This window comes from Bos indicus, chromosome 11, assembly GCF_029378745.1.
Source record: "Bos indicus isolate NIAB-ARS_2022 breed Sahiwal x Tharparkar chromosome 11, NIAB-ARS_B.indTharparkar_mat_pri_1.0, whole genome shotgun sequence".
NCBI lineage: Eukaryota > Metazoa > Chordata > Mammalia > Artiodactyla > Bovidae > Bos > Bos indicus.
The window spans coordinates 60,951,240-60,971,871 of record NC_091770.1 but is presented as its reverse complement, the minus strand read 5'-3'; the positions used below and the strand labels follow the sequence as shown (position 1 = coordinate 60,971,871).

General features: G+C 39.8%; 1 protein-coding gene across 15 annotated transcripts in view; it reads right to left on the bottom strand.

Moving 5' to 3' along the window:
* EHBP1 (EH domain binding protein 1) overlaps positions 1–20,632 on the bottom strand; it is a 566,468-nt gene that overhangs the window by 348,610 nt on the left and 197,226 nt on the right. For 6 of the 15 annotated variants that reach the window (XM_070798096.1, XM_070798098.1, XM_070798095.1 and 3 more), the window contains one exon: positions 5,529–5,933. In XM_070798096.1, coding sequence (XP_070654197.1) covers positions 5,529–5,632 — 104 coding nt within the window. In that variant the 5' untranslated portion in view covers positions 5,633–5,933. Of the gene's footprint in view, positions 1–5,528; positions 5,934–6,066; positions 6,092–6,767; positions 6,976–7,087; positions 7,112–20,632 lie in introns of those variants that run through there. The other 9 variants (XM_070798092.1, XM_070798101.1, XM_070798103.1 and 6 more) reach the window with 6 other exon arrangements.

Below are 20,632 nucleotides of genomic sequence, written 5' to 3'. Positions count from 1 at the left end.
GTGCAAAAATTTGTGGAATAATAGAGAAAATGAGGGGTTACTTTCAGGCATATAAACCCCTTTTTGTACCTCTAGAATTCTGAACCATGTGACTGTGTCACCTATCTTAAAAATAAATTATAATTAAAACTACATTTAAAAATAAGAAAAAGGAATTCTTACATGACAGAAGAACCAGAAACCAATATATGTATGCCTTTTGGGGAAAAGTTTATGGTACTTTAAATACTTTTTAAAAACTCACATAGAGAAATATAAAAAAGATAAAATATGTTCACATATGTAGACGATACAGAGATATACACAGAAAATATAATACATGCTCATAATAGTTCTCACCATGTATTATGGAGCTCCCATCGGAACTGAGTTCTGTAAACTAAATGATCATACCCACAACTTGCCAACTTTCAAGCAGTTTCCTCAAACAGCTGAAGAGCCATTGAGAGCTCATACAAGACTGCTCTCAGAAATCTAAAGACCTGCAGGTGATATTTTTTAAAAAGAAGAATAGGAGAAGAAACAAACCAAGAGAGGAAAGACAGCTAGTCTCTTTGTCACAGAGTCATCTCTAGTGGCCAGTCTCACCACTTGCCAACAGCTACATCAGTTAAATGAGATTAATAATTAAATGACTTGGGGACAACAATAAGAGAAGGGGAATATAAACACTTAACATCTTCAAATTTACTGGAGCCTCTACCTGGTTATGGAGTGATGAGGAATAGGACTTAACAGTCTAGTATCCTCTCAGATGAATAAAAGTCTTTCTGGTTTTTGTTCCTGACATAACTTCTAGAGCCACATCAAGAAAGAATTATAAGTTAGACACTGCTGAGCTAAGGAAACATACTATGTTAGGCAAATGCAAAATACTGTAAGACAGCAACAAAGAAAAGTGTAAGAAAGCAGAAACCCCAAACCCCTTAAATAGAATCCATCCTTTGATCAAGGGTAAAACGCTGTGAGTTTGCTCATGGCCTAGATCTTAAAGATGGCTTCCTGAAACCCCTACCTTCATCCTGTTACCTGTCACGCCCAGGTTCATAACCTACAGCCATAACAAGAGAACATGGAAAACATTTCTCCTCTCCTTAATCACAGAAATAACACGTTCTTCCTAGGAAAACATATCCTGATTTCCATTAACCTCTTCCATCAACACACTATGCCCTTCTTGAATCCTGAAGTTTCATCTTCATTCCCTTGAGTTTCAAATTCATGCAGAAATCATTATACTTTATCCTGAAGTCATGAATGGGCACTTAGGCTGAAAACATTATTTTAAAATACTGTTTATTAAACCTTAATATGCATGGTATAAAAAAGTGAAAGTTGCTCAATCATGTCCGACTCTTTGCAACTAGAGAGTCCATGGAATTCTCCAGGTCAGAATACTGGAGTGGTAGCCTTTTCCTTCTCCAGGGGATCTTCCCAACCCAGGGATCAAACCCAGGTCTCCCACATTGCAGGCGGATTCTTTACCAGCTGAACCACAAGGGAAGCCCAAGAATACTGGAGTGGATAGCCTATCCCTTCTCCAGGGGATCTTCCCAACCCAAGAATCAAATCGGGGTCTCCTGCATTGCAGGCAGATTCTTTACCAACTGAGGTATCAGGGAAGCCCTGTGGATCTCATTAAAATGCAGATCCTGATTCAGTAAGTCTAGGGCAGGGCCTGAAGGAAGCAGTTCTAACAGATTCATTCCCAGGCTTTGCAAATTCTCCTGTTTCTCAGAAAACACTTGGAGTAGCAAAGTTCTAAAAGGTATGGCACATGTATACATAGTTTACTTACAAAGGCACAATCCTAATGGAACACTGGCTGTTCTTTCTATAATTTATTCCTTCTTCTCTAATGTATATTAGATCTATTTTCTTATCCTCTCAACACCTGCAATTTATCTTCAAAGCCTCTTTCCCTTTACTCAATTGGCATCTATAAATTTCCTTCCTCTCCTTTTATTTTTCCATACCCTCAAAACAATACCTAAAATGTATATGTAACTGAAAAAATGTATGTTCTTACTATGTGTACAAGTCTATTTTTATTATTATGTCCTTTAAATAGATTCTAAGTCAGCATACATATTCAGTCATTTAAAAATTCTTGCAAGCATGAGGCATGAAAAATTCTTTCAAAATGAGGCATGAAAAATAAAAAAAGAGAGCTACAGAATTTAAGCATAAAAATTTGGCCTAACCTGTATTTATCACAAGGACCTTATGCAAAGTAAAGCAAAAAGAATATTAACTAAAACTTATTACAACAAATTTTTATATAATGAAAAGATTTTAAAGCTCTATTTAAGGATCCACTTATAAAATTCCAGTACATCAAACAAATATATTATTCTTTGGGCACTGTCACCTTGTTAACTTTAAACTCTATTTTTAAATGAGATGGGGGGAAATGCAAAATATTTAGAACTACACATCTAAAAATTCTACAATATCCAAATGCTTCTTGTGTTAAGGCCAGATCTTATCATAAAGATCTAATTTAATAGGTATACCATAATGTCCAACCCTAAAAGTAATTGAGCCATCTATTCATCAATAACGGAGAAGGCAATGGCACCCCACTCCAGTACTCTTTCCTGGAAAATCCCATGGATGGAGGAGCCTGGTAGGCTGAAGACCATGGGGTCGCTAAGGGTCGGACACGACTGAGCGACTTCCCTTTCACTTTTCACTTTCATGCATTGGAGAAGGAAATGGCAACCCACTCCAGTGTTCTTGCCTGGAGAATCCCAGGGACAGGGGAGCCTGGTGGGCTGCCGTCTATGGGGTCACACAGAGTCGGACATGACTGAAGTGACTTAGCAGCAGCATTCATCAATAAATTCATCAATAATCAAGTTAAATTTCATTCTTGGCTTTTACCTTGTGACACATTAACAGTAACATACATATTTCTCAAGGAAAAATAAAATCCAGGAATGATGCAAACTATGGGGAAGAAACTCATGTTGTGAATAAAGAATCACCTGATATGTTCTATTTTCCTTAAGAAAAGAGATTCCAATTTAACCATCTTATAGTTGATGCCCCCAGTATAAGACCAAGTTGAGAAAGACTTGTAATCAGGAACTTCCGCATGTATTCCCTAGCTGAGTTAGTAGTATACTAGTCCTCCAAGCCAGAAACTTGGGTGTCAACCCAGACCTTTCCCTCTCCCTCACCCTCATCCTTTTCAGACCCATACTGAAATGACCACTAAGTATTCTCCATTTTGTGTCCTAAGTGTCCCTCTACTCTATTCTCCCCACTTTCTCTGCCACTGCCTTAGTCTAAGCCTCTTCTCTCACCTTACCTATTGTAATAGCTACCCTACTGTCACAGCCTCCAGTTACCCTTTCCACTATGATCCTTACTTCACACTGTCATCCGAATCATTTTCCAGAATGAAAATCTAAAGTCAGGATTCCCTGGTGACTCAGACGGTAAAGAATCCACCTGCAACGCAGAGACCCAGGTTCGACCCCTGGGTTGGGAATACCCTCTGGAGAAGGGACCAGCTACCCACTCCAGTATTCTTGCCTGGAGAATTCCATGGACAGAGGAGCCTGGCGGGCTACACTCCACTGGTTCGCAAAGAGATGGACAGGACCGAGTGACTAACACTTTCACTTTTCTTCAAACCTAAAGTCTCTTCTGCTCAAAAGCTTTTAGTATCTCTCCATCACCCACAGAATAAAGTCCAAGGCATGTACAACAGCACTTCACCACTGCCTGCCTCTAAAACATCATAGCCCACTGCATTCCTCCCACTTTAAGGCCCATCATAATCCAATTACACTGCATGAACTTCCGGCATACCACTCACCTCCACACTTTTGCATAAGCAGTTGCTTCATCTAGAATATCCTTCATTTCTTCCTCTTTAGCCTCCTGGCCAATTATTATGAACCTTTCAAAACTCAGCTCAGCTCCCAGAAAGTCATCCCATACCCTACCCTACCCTTAAAGAGTTATTTCCTTCTCTGCTAACTTTGTAAGTAAAAATGGCATTTGTTGAGCATTTACTATGTGCCTGACATTGTTCCAAGCATTTTACATGTCCTAACTCATTTAATCTTCACTTAATCACTTCACTGTGAAGTGATATCATTATCACCTTTCTCAATATGAAAATTATCTCAGAGGAGTAAATAACCTGTCCCCAAGATTATCTAACTGTTACGGGATGGAGATAAAGATCCCTACATCATACATATTTATATTATTGCACCTATCACAGAGACTTCCTTTACATGACCTGTCATTGCCCTAGACTCCTTGAGGGTGGGGATTATTTCATATTCAACTCTAAAGCTACAGAGCCTGGTATAAAGTAGGTAATCAGTACATGCACTTCTTGAGTTGTACATAAAATAACATTCTAACAAGTTTAAGAGAAAAGCATTCGGAAACTAGTTTCCAAATAAATATTCAGATATGCTTTAAGAGTTCTAGAGTACAACAAGTTGTTTTTCATCTTATAAAAAGAGATTAATACAGACATGCAATTACAGTCTGTGTGAACAATGAAATGGACTTATTTTTGCAGTAATACTGCTTAATCACTACAATAAACAAAACCCAAAGTACCATTTTCTTAAGATTAACTTTTTTCCTCTAATAAGAACAGTAGTAGTTCAACTGCTAGGTCGTGTCCGACTCTTGCAACCCCATGGACTATAGCCTGCCAGGCTTCTCTGTCCATGGGATTCTCCAGGCAAGAATACTGGAGTGGGTTGCCATTTCCTTCTCGAGGGGATCTTTCTGACCCAGGGATCAAACCCAGGTCTCCTGCATTGTAGGCAGATTCTTTACCAGCTGAGCTACAAGGGAAGCCCAATAAGAATTCTTCTTGCTCATCATTCAGGGCAGTGAAAAGAAAGCCCTAAATTTACTTTGCCCAAGTGAAAGCAAAAAATCATAGACCAGCACTACTAATTGCTTCCTTAAGTCTGGCCAAGAAATGTATCTCATGAGGCAATTAAAATAAAATACAGCTGCCTGACTAAGCATATAACAAAAGAATTTCTAAGGTTGTATGGACTGGCATTCTATTAATCAGATAATGAAAAATTCTTTATTTTAAGCAAAAGGAAAAAAAAAAAAACAGATCAGCACCACCCTACAAGAATAGATTTCTGTATTAAAACTCTATTGAAACATAGACATATGTGTTAATCAAAACACATGCATATGTTTCCAATATTTCAGTAGCCATTTTTACATCTCCTTAAAATTATAAAAATCAAAGTTATCCTAACACTAATGATGCAAGACCTCAAGACCAAGTCTGCTGTACTTAGTGTGCTCTCATAGTGACAGTCCTCTGAGCCACACTGAAGTGCAGTAATTAAAACCCACAGGAATGGTACCAGGAGCAACAGTGCACACCACAGTACTTGTGAGAGTCATCTGCACCCCGCCCAGCTTTCACACACTTGTGCGCTGCAGAAAGGTAAATCTGCTGTCAGAAGCAGCAGAGTTTAGGCCACAGCACAGCAAACTCTACACCCAGGCACTCTTACCATTTCTTGGTACATTCAACCATCAGTTCCTGGTAGGAGGCCACAAACTGGAACTTGGATGCATGTTTTCCCACACGCTGTAGTCTCTTCCAAACTGAAGCCATGATGATCAGTCAAAACAGTGGAGCAGTTCTGGGTTAGCAACACAGCAGCTTTAACAAAGCAGAAGGTCCAAAGCAAAGGAGCTTTGCATGTATGTCTGTACTTTACAAAACTCAACTACAACTTGAAAAGATGTTTGGGGTCCATAAAGTCTTCTCCCTGTTTCACAGGGTAAATTCCGTCCTAGATGAATGGCCCAGTCAAGAAGAGGATGACACACGTGACAGGATGAGTGAGAGGAGGTTCCCTCATGGAGACATCACCATTCCACCTCGGGGGCTATGTGATATGTATTCTGGAGGACTGAAAAGCAAAACAAAGAAAAAATATGAGAAGAGAAGCCTAAGAAGTGACTAACCACCCACGTCAGATAACACTGCAACAGACAACCCCAGTTCTCCAGCATGTTTTTCAAACAATGAAACAAAACACTAACCTCAAAAGCCAGTAACGTCAAGGATGCAAGACACCAAGGAAGAAATTACAACTCACACCACAGACGTGGAGCAACACGTCAGGTAATCGGCATCAACAACTGCGAGGCGAAAGCCGGGGCCCTACCTCCTTCTCCTAGCATCACAGAAGGGCGAGCAGAGCGGGAAAGTCTAGAGATGCTGCTTAATATCCAAAGCCAGTCAGAGGAAGGAGTGGAGTATTTTAAAATAAACTTTATTTTTCAGGTGATAATTAATAGCTCTGAGTCCTAAAATAAGTGCGTGGAGCAAATTAAGGAGCGGGGAAGAATGCTGCTGCTGAGTCGGAGGGGGAAACGGATGGGAAAAGAGGAGTGGAGGGAAATCTCAAGACAGAGAGAGGGCAGTGTCCCGGCTCCAGGCCACTTGGGCTCTCATTCACCTTCGCTGCCAACCGGAGGGAAATGGAAACTCCTGCCTGGGCGTGAAGCAATGACCAAAGGGGCAAGTGCACGGTGCGGGGTGCGGTGCCTCCCTCCCCCATCCTCAGGGAATAGTCCGCCGGAGCCTCCTCTCCTCCCGCACACAGCCCAGACCCCTGCCCCCAGCGGAGGCAGGCGGTGGCTCGCCCGCAGTCCCTGTCACCCAGGCGATGCCAGAAGACCCCAGCCCGGTACCCGAGCCCCGGCCCCGCAGCACGTCCACTCCCGCCCCCTCCTCACACCTCTAATCCCGCTGTCGGGCTGAGTCTGGCCCGGTTCCCTCCTCAGCGCCGCTCCTCCGTCGCCGCCGCAGCAGAAGCCGCCGCCGCCGCCACCGAGTCCTCCATCCCCGCCGGAGCCACATGGAACAGCCGAGCCAGCCGCGGCGCTCCCGGGAGCCGGGGTCTGCAGCCCCTCAGGCGGACAGCGCGCCTCACGCCCGCCCCCTCCCGGACGCAGTAGCCCCGCGACCGTCCCCCACCCTACAAAACCCTGCCAGAGCCGCCGCTCAGCGCCCAGCACCCCCTCCCCCGCCTTTCTCCTCCGCCACCATCATCATTACCTCCCCCGCCGCACCTCTCACACTAACCCTACCCACGGCGGCTCAACCTCCGTCCGCCCCGCCGCCATTGGCTGGGCCCTGCACTTTCCCCGCCCACCTCGGCGACCGGGCCTTTGAGGGGCAGGGGCCACTCATTGGCCGAGCAGGGTGCCCATCACAGAGCTCCACCCCCTAGTTCTGGAGGTGTTTTTCCGCCAGGCGGAACGCGGCGTACGATCTACCCTTCTTTTAAAAAAAAAAAAATTGAAACCCTCTACGGACAATCCCTCCCATTCCTCTGATTGGCTTCAAGAGGGAAGAGCTAGGTGGGAGGAGTAAAGAGTGTTTATAGTGATCTGGAAGGTGGTTGCTGAAGGTGGATGTCGGTCAAAGGTGCTGGGCGGGGTTTATAGCGGGAGTCAGAGCAGAGCCCGGGACTGGCTTCGCTGCAGCTGTGAGCTGTGAGGCTGCTGTGGTTTTTCTCTCCTGTTCTCTCCTATCCCCACCCTAGGAGTTGGGTGTGCCCTCTCTGCCACTAGTTGCTAGGGTGCGCACACAGCCTTGGTTTAACCTTCTGGGATTTTTCCTCTGACCGACTGTAATGACCTGGCCAAGCCCCTACCAAATATTCGATATGCTGGTCCTTAATGAACCAGATTCAATAACCAAAAGTGAAGTAGCTCAGTCGTGTCCGACTCTTTGCGACCCCGTAGACTGCAGCCTGCCAGGCTTCTCAGTCCATGGGATTCTCCAGGCAAGAATACTGGAGTGGGTTGCCATTTCCTTCTCCAGGGGATCTTCCCGACCCAGGGATCAAACCCGGGTCTCCCGCATTGCAGGGAGACGCTTTACCCTCTGAGCCATTAGGGACCTAAAATATTCATAGTGCGATTTCTTCTTGTTATAATTCTTAAGCGTTTCTATGAATCCTAGTTTCTCCTCTTCGCTATCGATCTTTTTCCCTCTGGTAGGAATTATAGATGAGTTTCGGAGGGTTAGCATATAAAAAGAGTGGTTATGGGCAAAGGAGAGGATGAAATAAACTAAGAAGAGTGTGAGGGCAGGGGCATTTAACCTTGTAAAAGGAGCCAAGGACCCTTTTGAGAACGATGATGAAAGGTATAGATATTTTACCGAGGAGAAATAGGTCCTATCCTAAGACAAAAATTTGCTTTCAATTTTAGGTAGTCCACAGACCTCTGGTTTAGAGAAAGAAGACAAAGAATGAACTTTGGGGAGGAATCTCAACATTTGACGAAGTAAAGTGGGAAGGAGACAGGAGGGAATGGTCAGAGAAGTAGCAGCACCCTACAAGCTGAGTCAATTGAGAAAAAGAGAGGGAAACTAACATGAAAAGAAAACAAGCAAGATGAGTCCTGGAAATAGAACGCATTCTTAATCTTACTAAGGATAGAGAGCAGGATGTGTGGACAAAATAGCTTGAAAGGTGTTACCATCTAGGGAAGGATTCTTTAAGGTCAGAAAGGAGGGCAGTGATGGGTGAGAGCTGAGCTCATCTGTAGCCATGGGGAGGCAAGAGAAAGAAGAGACTGAACAATCAGCATAGATTGGGAGACACAGAAGGCTTGAATCCAGTATCTAATTCCATTTCCATTTGCAATAAAGAAAGTGATCTAATAATACTACAAGAACACAGTGTACATTTTACAGAAAAGGGCATAGATATCACTTATTTCGCTATAGTCTTAATTTTAAAATATGAAAGATAACCATAATAATTATATTGATTCTGATTTTGTGTACATCTTAAAGTTCTCTTGTGTCCTTCCTGAGTGGCTTACTAAATCACTGTAACCTACATCTATTATGATCTCATATAGTGATATATTCTGCATCATTAACAGACTCTAAGTGTATGGATTTTTTAATGGCTAATTTATAGAAATGGTCATAACCTATTTTAATCTGTGGTGTCCTTCAGAACAACCCACATGATAATCAAGAGGGGTTTGCATCCTATTTTTTTATTATTATTCTTCAGAAATTCTCAGACTTTCTCATGTGGTTATTCTGGTTTCTTTTAATACTCTGTGCCTTCCTAAAAAGGAAGAGGGGACTTCCCTGGTGGTCCAGTGGTTAAGACTCCATGCTGCCAATGCAAGGGGCCCAGGTTTGATCCGGAAGAAAAAAAAGCACACACACAAACTATTTTTAAAAAAAGAAGGAGAAGGAGTGTGTAGGACCCTAGGGAATCTTTCTCAAGTTGTGGAAAGCTTCAAGAAACTAAGAAAGAGTTTCTTGTATGATAGTTCTTTTTAGGGGAAGTTTTTCTCTTGGATATAAACTCTTCTTTTTCATCCTAGCTGCAAAAGTAGCGAAGAAGAGCCCAAGTTTATAAATGGAGGAATTAAAAACAGACCTTAACCCTGTTGCTAAGTTCAAGATAAGTTCATAGGCTCCTGGAGACCCCACAGAGTAGCTACTTCTTCCCTCATGACTTTTTTTTTAATAACCTGTCTAACTAAATTTATTGGAGAACCTTAAATATAGAATATTTTAAGTTCTTTCTATCCACTTAGCTGATAGGGAATACCAACTGAGTATTGATCACATGAAATGTTATTAATGGCACATAAAAGGTACAGTCCCTGCTCTCAAAGAATTTGCAGAAACAGATGTTCAATATACATGCAGGAAATTAACACAAATCACTTCACCTCTCTGAGTCCCAGTTTCTTATTCTGTCAAACAAATCATCACGCTTCCTTTCTGGGATGTTGAGATAAGTATGTAATGGAAATGGAAGATATGTAAAGTGCCTGACATACAGTAAACAGTCAATAAATAGCAATTAATAATGTACATCATTGTGTTTGTTAGCAAACAGTCAAAAATAATACATAATAAACATCAAAAATTGACCTTCAAGAATAACTTGGGCAATACTTAGTTGTTACCAAACATCGCTACCTCAAGGAATAACAAATCTCAAAATAAACTACTTTCAACATTATTTGTCTTCCATTAAACTCAGTGATTACCTAGAGTGGAACACCAATAACCTATGTATACTCAGAACTTTTCAATAATTACTAAGAATTCACTTAGCCCCAGTCCCCATGACCACCTTCCATGCCATATATCATGTGAGATCTTTTGGCATTCTAGAAATTACCTTTTTCTTAAGGTTCCCATTTCTCCTCCCTACCAGTATGTACCAATAAGTACAGCCTACTGACCCTCCCCCCTTCCAAACTGTGTTTCTGCTTCTTTCTAAACCCTGTTAACTCAGGTCTTGATTTATCATCTCCTTCCATCCCAGGCTTAATCTGCATATAATACACCTGTGGATATAAGTAACTTTAATTGTCCTGTCCATTTGACCCAGGTGTTGACTGCAAAATATTATAGCTGTTTTACTTAAAAGATTCAACATTTAAAATAATTTCTATATTGCCTTTAAATGTCACCAAGCTTACAGTGAAAATAGAATATAAAAAAATGGAAAATGCCACCCCAAAATTTCAAATCCTCTGTGCCATGACAGTTTTGAAATGATAGAAATTATTTTCATTGAAGCAGCTTTGCCAGTTAACCACCTAAATGGAGATTCTAGTCTATGAAGTGCAACCTTAGGCTTGAATTATCATCTCTGGTAATAAAATTCTTATCCTTGGGTTTTACAGTCTTTGCAGTAAAAAATTGTCAGAGGTATTATTGCAGGATTTAACCACTAATAGAACTTATCTGTGCCTTAGTCATAGTAATAAGATTTACCTGCAACAATAGCACTGCACTGCAGATTTTTGCATTGTGTTTTCCAGTTACCATAGCAGCTATACAATACACAACAATATTACTGCAATTTTTAACTGCTAATAAAATTACTATTTCTTTTATGCCCATAACAAACAAACTTCTTCTGACAATCCTACAGCAATATTTATATCCTTAAAAAGCTCACTGTGGCAGGCTAATACTTTTGAAATATTAACTGAGGTTTTTGTAGTAGTTGTTTTTCCAAATATTCTTTTTATTCCATGGCCTTTCTCCTCCCATACCCCACCCAAAGACACCTTCAGCATCATGTTAATGTTAGTTGCTCAGTTGTGTCCAACTGTTGTGATCCCATGGACTATAGCCTGCCAGGCTCCTCTGTCCATGGGATTCTCCAGGCAAGAATACTAGAGTGGGTAGCCATTCCTTTCTCCAGGGGGATCTTCCCAACCCAGGGATCAAACCCGAATCTCCCGCATTGCAGGCAGATTCTTTACTGAGCCGGAAGCCCCATATCCACCCTCAGATAGACTGGGTTTTGTTATTGTTTCAGAAAAGTAATATAAGAGAATGTAAAGAAAGAGGGAATTTCTCCTTGTTTTTGAGTTTCGGAACCCAAGCCCTTTAGGGGGTAACGAAATATACCCAGTTAGAGACCTGTACTGTTCAATATGTTAACCTATAGCTGTATGTGACTACTGAACATTTGAAATGTGGCTAGTTGAAATTGAGATGTGCTGTGGGTATAAAATACAAACCAATTTCAAAGACTTAGTACGTACAAATTAAGAGGATATATCTTATTTAAAAGTTTTCTATTGACTGCGTGTTGAAATGATAATATTTTAAATGTATTGGATAAAAAAAGACATTAAAAATTAATTTCATTCATTACTTTACTCTTTTAATGTGGCTACTGGAAAAATTTTAATTATACATGTGGCTTGCCTTATTTTCCTGTTGGATAGTGCTGGTATATACAATAGTATAACTTCCTTGCCTAGAGATAAGAAATGGATTTCCGACTGGAATGGGATTAAGAAGTTGGCTGGAAAGTAATGAGAGGCTACATGCTGGTGGGTCCCAGAGAGCAGGACTCACTGCTCTCTTCTCACCCTATTCTGGCAGAAGCCTTTGGCAGGATCTATCTATAGGAACCGAGAGCCAAGAGAGATAATTTCCGTTCATTTTATTTGTTAGAGCCCAGGGATGTGGCAAGACCCTAAGATAAGAAAAGGCTGGGTCGTGTGTCCAGTCCGGCCAAGACCAATTCAATAGCATTTTTTGTGCTGAATGAAATGTTCTATACATGGGGGTCCAATACAGTAGCTTCTAGCCACTAGGACTATTGAGGGAAACACTAGGGCTCAGAAAGGTGGCTAGCCTAACTAAGGAGCTAAAGTTTTATTGAGTTTTAATTAATTTAGATTTCAACAGCTGCATGTGACTGGTAGCTACCATAATGGACAGTGAAATCTTGCATAGTACCATGGAGGTTCTAGAAGCCCAACATGATGAGCCCCAGATCCCCAAAAGGGTGCAGAGACAGCAGAAGCAGCAGACCTAAAGGAACCTTGCTGATTGGCCAAGGTCAATCCAGCAGCCATCTGTGGGGCCAGCTGCCTTTGAGGAAAGATACAGAGTGGAAATCTTAGGGGAGCCAGCATGGCAGAGGAGGAGCAAAGATCAAATGTTTCATCCTCTTTCTCTGACATGCTAATCCTAGAGAAGTCTCCTCAGTTTAGATGCAACCTCTGCCAAATTGACTATGATTAAGTATCTGCCACCCCTCATGAAATCAGAGCTTGAACTAGAAATTGGCTTGAGTTATGGAAAAATGAAATTATATTTCTTGCAAACCTGAATTTTGTAAAACTTGAGGTCTGTACCTGCTATACAACTGAAAGTAATAATTCTAACAAAATGCTTGGAAACCTATGTTTATCTTCCTAAAAGGAAGCTCCTCTTTTCTCTATCATTAAAGGACCCAAGTTCTTTAGTGGACATGAAAGCTGCATCAGGAAACCATCTTTCAACTAAAAACAGAATATCCTTTTATGAAATTGTTTCTGTTCCAATTACCCATGAATGAATCCTTGCAGTTAGCCATAATGAACCTTTGCACATTGAACCTAAGATGGCACTAAACTCCAGGACCTTGATTATGTTCTAAATGCCCAATTTTATCCAGCTCCACAATATCTAGGAAAGGCAACCTGGGCCTAGTTGGAGGAGACACAGGAGCATCCTTGGCTGCCTTGAGACTCAAATAGAGACAGAAACAAGTCTATAGATACCATCCACTGGTAATTCAGTATGCCTGGCACCTGCTGTTTATGCATGCATGCATGCTAAATTGTTTTAGTCATGTCTGACTCTTTGCAACCCCATGGATGGCAGCCCACCAGGCTCCTCTGTCTATGGAATTCTCCAGGCAAGAATCCTGGAGGGGTTGCCATGTCCTCCTCCAGGGGATCTTCCTAGCTCAGGGATCAAATCCACATCTTCTGCTACTCCTGCATTGCATGAGGACTCTTTACCACTGAGCCACCTCTGTTATACAGAGCAATATATGAATGATTAGAAGGCTCAGAAATCTTCAAAATGTGGATACTCAAAATGTTAGCAACAAAGACATCAATCAGCTAGAATGGATGACAGCCATGAACCACTGGCCCAGCTCTCTTATTGAGGACCAACTAAATATCAGTTCTTGACTCTAGAGTACCTTTGCAGGTCTGATCTTTCACATTACTCAAGATAATTTAATGTTGGTAAAATCCCAGCCCAGAAATGGTGTATATGCCAAGATAAATGCAGTTATCAGAGAGAATTTACATTTTGCCAGTAAGTCAACCATTACTGGGATTATTGCAAAAAAAGTTTGAGTTGAAATTAGGTGGGCTCGAGCCCTCTCTGAGAAACTGTTTGCTAAATTTAATAAATGTACGTCCTATAGAATCAGGGATTCTTGGCCAAGGTTTATTGGTCATTTCCCATTAAATGTTAAGAGCCTTTGATGACTTATAAAGAGTAGACTGATCTCTGCTTTTTTTTTTTTTCCTGTGTTTTCAATAATTGGAATAATTTGCAAGTAACCGGACATAGCATGATGCCAGTGTTTTCTTCTGAATAATTCCTGGATGACTATATTTAGTATGAACAAGATAATATAATTAACATCTTCTGAAATAATGAGGCTAGACAGGAAAGGCAAAGAAAAACCAGTAGGAATTCACAGTCTTGGAGGGCACTGAATACCCACCATGTGGTGTTGAATCAAAGCATCTCCATCTCAAACAGTGCAAAACGCAGCAAGCTGAAATCAGGCAGAACCTCACTTACCAGCGCACTGGACATGAGCCAAGGGAAACTAGCCCTGTTGCAGAAACTTGCCCCAAATGAGTAGAGCTGGAAAACAAACCCAACACTCAGAGGGTAGGATTAACTCAGGCATAGTTTGGGCAATCTGCTAGGCAGGGCAAAATGGAGAACAGTTCCAGGACAAGGGAAGTAACATGGAAGCCAGAGAGAGCTGCAATATCATCCCAGATCTCTCTTTTTAGAGTAAATCAACCAGTGACTGGGCTTCCAGAAAGTAGAACATAGCCTGTTAAGTAGAGACAACTTCATGAGAGCCGCTGGTTATTTCTTCATATTTTGTTGCAACTTTTGTTGCTATTTTTAAATAGTCCCAATAACGAATCATTGATATTTTTCTCCAAGGAAAGAAAGTTAACTGTTGAGCAAGAACTGTTTTTTGTGCCATAGGTTAGTCTTCTAAGGAAATCCTGATATCTTCAACATTAAAAACCGTGATGTTTTGTCCCAAAATGATAAATTTGTTCCATTTCAGATACTGAATATATAGTGCTAAGCTGCACTTGTTGAGAAGTAATTATCTGGCATTATTGGTGTACCATATCTTATTTCAAAAACTTAAGCAAGCACCTTTCCCCTGTGAGCTAGTATGTTTCAGTGGAAAAGGGGAGTACTGTACATATGCATCTTTCTTTACACAATCCATGCTAAAAAGATGTATATTTATTTGACCATATTTTAAATATTCACTCTTTCTTTGAACTTTTTCCAAATAAAAGCAGGCGGACTGTTGTTGATTGCTCATCTTCTTTCATTCTTGTAATAACACACTTCCTAGCTACTCACAAAGCTACCTTGTGCATGCTTCTTCCCCAGCTTACCTCACAACTGACAAAATAATAATTACTAAAACCCTACAGTCAGTTCTTAGTGATAAACAGAGAAACTTGTTGAGAACGTCTTCATACATGTCATGCTATAAAGTGAAACCATTACACTGCTACATGGTATTAACTGCCCTTCAACACTGTGCGTGCATGCTAAGTTGCTTTAGCCGTGTCCAACTCTGTGTGACCCTATGGACTGCAGCCTGCCAGGCTCTTCAGTCCATGGGATTCTCCAGGCAAGAATACTGGAGTGGGTTGCCATGTCCTCCTCCAGGGGATCTTCCTGACCCAGGGATCGAACCTGTATCTGTTACGTCTCTTGCACTGGCAGACGAATTCTTTACCACTAGCGCCACCCGGGAAGCCCTTCAACACTGTGTGGTATGGCTATTTACAATGCCCAGGAATGATATTTGGTCAGTTTTGCCAATAGTTCATTCTGCTTTCTCTTATTAAAATCTTAATAATTTTCAGCTGATTTTGCAACAACATAACCTGTACCTAGTTTTGCTACAAACATAAAAGAATACAACTTGACTGATAGTTTTGTGATTTTGATTTCCTTTGATGATATTTTTAGCTAAAAATCCATTCATTTGTTAACAAGTAATTTATTAACTTGTTATAAGTAGTATTTATTAATTTACTAGCTAAGTTTTTAATAATTGAATGACTACTAAGCTTAAAGCATTGAGCTAAGTATTGGAGATGCAGCACAACAAAAGGGACAAAATTCCTGCCCTTATGGGGCTCACATTCCTCACCAGTTAGAAACTATTATTTAGTGTTTGCCTTAGAAAATCTCAACTGATGAGAGGGGACTGTGTGTTGTTTAACAATGACACAAAAACTAATTAAAAGAAGTGTTATAAAAGCCAATGCACTGGGGACTAATATTAACAGATTGCTCCCTCAATGAAATCCAGTTTTCAGATATTTATTGTTGTATTTATAATTTACACCTTTATTTCTTTGTAGTTGCTTGTGAAAAATCGCACATAGACTTTGTCACACTTCACACAGGTTTATAATCTGTACTTGCACTATGCAGTTGTGAAGATACTGTTTACAATTTGTTTTTAATTCACTTGAATTGTAGTAATATTTACCTTACTGTTTTACTTTTTTTATGCTTCACTGAACCACTTTAGAGATATTGATCCATGTTTTAAAAATTATGAATATAAGACAACACTATTGTAACTGTAAAAATGCAAAATTAACACATACCAAAACTGAAATTACATTGTCTGAGAGAGATTATCTGAAATCTGTTAAATGTTAGCCAAAACAATTTGATCAATGCATTCCTTGGTGTTCCCATGAAACTTTTAAGAATGAAATGTTATTAAGAATGATAGTATTTTAAGAAACACACCCATCCTATTTAATATCCCTTTTGACTCCTTTATAAAATAATAAAAGCTTATTTTCACTGCCCTTTATTCAGAAATATTTTAACTACCTTCCTAGATGTTCTGAGGGGTAAAATAAAGTTGGCATTTATCTTGTAAGCGTTCTATGACCTTTTTAAATGTAAAAATAGATATATAAGAGAATACTCAGTACACAAATATATGTTAGAATGTAAAGATTATGAGTGATACCATTTTCTTAAATTCTCCTTTAGTGTTTTTAGATTGATTTTTACAATAAAAATAAGGATTAAAATTGCATAACGGTAGTCTTAGATTGAAAGTATTGTATAAATCATTATGTACTCTTTAAAATGTTCTCTTACTATATAAAAGCTGCCACCTATACTTTCTGCTTATAAATCATATCTAATTGATAAAAATAAAAATGCTCCCCAGAAAAAATCCATTCCTAGTACATCTAGTGTGTCTTAATTCTGAATCTATTTTGCCTATCTACACACTTCAGTCTGGGAGTGAGTGAATACTCTTCTTTCACAAAATGTTCTATTCCTACTGATATCTTTTGTATTTTATGTCATAAAAAGGATAGTTTTTACTGGTACTTTTTACAGGTTTGAATTGTGTTATTCAGATTTAGAACCATGAATGTCATGGTCATGCTGGGTATTTTCCCCATGACCCTCTAATTTGGGGCTGACATTTGACTCCCTTTTGTCATCATATTCTCTACAGAGGATTCTATTCTCTGCTTCAGTGTCAAGTCAGGTGGGTCAAATAAGCAAATATTTACTAAGTGCCTAATATGAGTAAGTAGAGAAGGAAATGGCAACCCACTCTAGTACTCTTGCCTGGAGAATCTCATGGATGGAGAAACCTCATAATCTACAGTCCATGGGGTCGCAGAGTCGGACATGACTGAGTGACTTCGCTTTCACTAATATGGGCAAGAAAGTGTTGCTGTTTTTTAAAAAAAAACAAACACTATAGGACTTCCCTGGTGGTCCAGTGGCTGGGATTGTATCTGCCAACACAGAGGACACAGGTTCAATTCCTGGTCCAGGAAGATCCCACATGCTGTGGAGTAAGAAGCCCATGGACCACAACTACTAAAGCCCATGCTCCCTAAAGCCTGTGCTCCACAGAAGAGAAGCCACTTCAATGAGAAGCCCGTGCATCACAACCCCCTCTCACTGCAACTAGAGAAGGCCCATGTGCAATGAAGACCCAGCACAGCCAAAATTAAATAAATAAATTTTTTTAAAAACTACACACATTTCTAAAATGTATGAAAATTTTACATAACTGTGTAAGTCACAGTTGGAGAGCTCGAGAAATTTAAACTTATTTCAGAGGGAAAAATTGTACAAAAAATAAAAATGTAAACTATAACTAATTGGTAGCTTACAAAATATTCAAGTAACAGCTTAAGACAAAATTAAAAGAGATACAAGAAATCCATCATTCTCTTGTAGTCTGGAGAGAATCAAGCCAGTTATGGTGAAGTGCACTGAGCATAGGATGGGGCTGAACTTGAGAGAACTGTTGCAGCTCCATCACTTATTAATCGGGTCATTCTATGAGCTCACATAACCTCTGGACGGAGCAGGAAAAGTGGATAGAGATAGAGACACAGATACATCTCCAAGTCAAACTGTGCAGACACAATTCTGGGGAAATTGGTAGAAGTAGAGTGACTAGTAAAGAGAAGCAATTTCCTCTTGAGTTGGTAGCTGTAACACCAAGTATTCTGCCTCCAGTGACCTCCACTAAAGCAAGCCCACCTGAAAAAAGGAGGAAGCCAAGAAATGAAGCAGAGAAGAGAGTTGCTTCATTTGCCTCATCTGTAAAATGATAAATGGGAAACTTTTACTTTGGGAAATGTAAATGGAAAGCTAATACTTTGTCACCAAGAGGTAAGGGTTAGAAGAGATAAATGCTTAAGACCCTTTCCAGCTCTAATTCTGTGATCTCAGAAGTGCCTGCCTTTAACAAATGGATCTCTCGTTGCAGGTGGATTCTTTACCATCTGAGCCACCAGGAACGCCCAATAAATGGGTACATGTGTGCAAAATCAAAAAGAGGCACTTAGAATTTCTCATAACAATAATCTAGGTTTTACAGTCTTAAGAAAGTTGGGGCTATTTTTTTCCCAGATGAGGCTATTTTTTTAATTATTTTTATCTAACTTTAATTTTCTGATTGACCAAAAGCTGAAAGTTTATAGTCACAATTCCCACAGTGAACATGAAGGCATAAAGGTGTCTTTTAAGAACATGAAAGATACTGTTCCTTAATGTATCTGTTCCTAATTCAATTGTTTATACCCATTTCTAAAGGAAAGAGTAATCATAAGTCAATTTTTATCATCTTTAAACTATTTATGATAAATTATAAATAAAAGAAGCATTGTTAGAACATGTTACTCTTTCTAGAGTATATTGCTTACAACTTACTTCAATAGCAATCCAGCCCCAAAAGCTCAATCTCTTCAGTATGAATTGCTAAGGTTTTTTGAACCCGCTTTAGACAGAGATACCTGTGGGTCATGATTACTTGAATATACTGTGAAGATTAAGAGAATGAAAACAACTTTATACAAAAATTAACACAAAACGGACCATCAACCTAAATGTTAACAGCTAAAAGTATGAAACTTATAACAGAAAATTAGACTAATACTGTGACCTTGGATTTGGCAATGGTTTATTATTATTATATTTTATGGCCACACCACACAGCATGTGGGATCTTAGTTCCCTGACCAGGAGTTGAACTTGCACCCCTTAGAGTGGAAGCACAGAATTTTATTGGATCACCAGGGAAGTTCTGGTAATGGTGTGATCATAAAAGCATGAACAACAAAGAAAAATAGATGGTGCTTTAACAAAATTAAAAGCTTTTGTACTTCAAAGATGTCATCAATAAAGTGTATATCAGCCAACAGATGGGAGAAAATATTTGCAAATCACACATCTGATAAGGGGCTTCTATCCTGAATATATAAAGAACTAATACAACTTAACAATAGACAAATAACTCAATTTTTAAATTGGCAAAGGATTAAAATAGACATTTCTCCAAAAATGATATATAAATGACTAATAATCATTTGAAAAATGTTCAACATCATTTACCATCAAGGATATAGAAATCAAAACCATACTGACTTAACCACTAAATGGCTTAAAATCAAAGACAGACAATAACAAATTAAAGTCCATTGCTGGTGGAATAACTTTGGAACACAGTTTGGCAGTTACTCCAAGTGTCAAACATAGAGTTGCTTTATGACTCAGCATAAAGACAACTTCCAGATGTACAAGCTGGGATTTGAAAAGGCAGAGGAACTGGAGATCGCCAACATTCATTGGATAATAGAGAAAGCAACAGAGTTCCAGAAAAACATCTGCTTCTAATTCATTGACTACACTAAAGCCTTTAACTGTGTAGATCACAACAAACTGTGGAAAATTCTCAGAGATGGGAATACCAGACCACCTTACATGTCTCCTGAGAAACCTGTATGTGGGTCAAGAAGCAACAGTTAGAACCGGACATGGAACAATGGACTGGTTCAAAATTGGGAGAGGAGTACATCAAGGCCATATGTTGTTACCCTGTTTATTTAGCTTCTATGCAGAGTACATCATGCAAAATGCCAAGCTGGGTGCATCACAAGCTGGAATGAAGATTGCCAGAAGTATCAACAAGCTCAGATACGCAGATAATAATGGCAGAAGTCAAAGAGGAACTAAAGAGCCTCTTAATGAAGGTGAAAGAGGAGAGTGAAAAACCTGTCTTAAAACTCAACATTCAAAAAACTAAGATCATGGCATCTGGTCCCATCACTTCATGGGAAATAGATGGGGGAAAAGTGAAAACAGTGACAGATTTTATTTTCTTGGGCTCCAAAATCACTGCAGACGGTGACTGAAACCATGAAATTCAGACACTTGCTCCTTGCAAGGAAAGCTATGACAAACCTAGACAGTGTATCAAAAAGCAAAAATATCACTTTGCCAACAAAGGTCTGTATAGTCAAAGCTATAGTTCTTCCAGTAGTCATGTATGAATGTGAGAATTGAACCATTAAGAAGGCTTAGCATTGAAGAATTGGTGCTTGCAAATCGTGGTGCTGGAGAAGACTCTTGAGAGTCCCTTGGACAGCAAGGAGATCAAACCAGTTAATCTTAAGGGAAATCAACCCTAAATATTAACTGGAAGAACTGATGCTGAAGCTG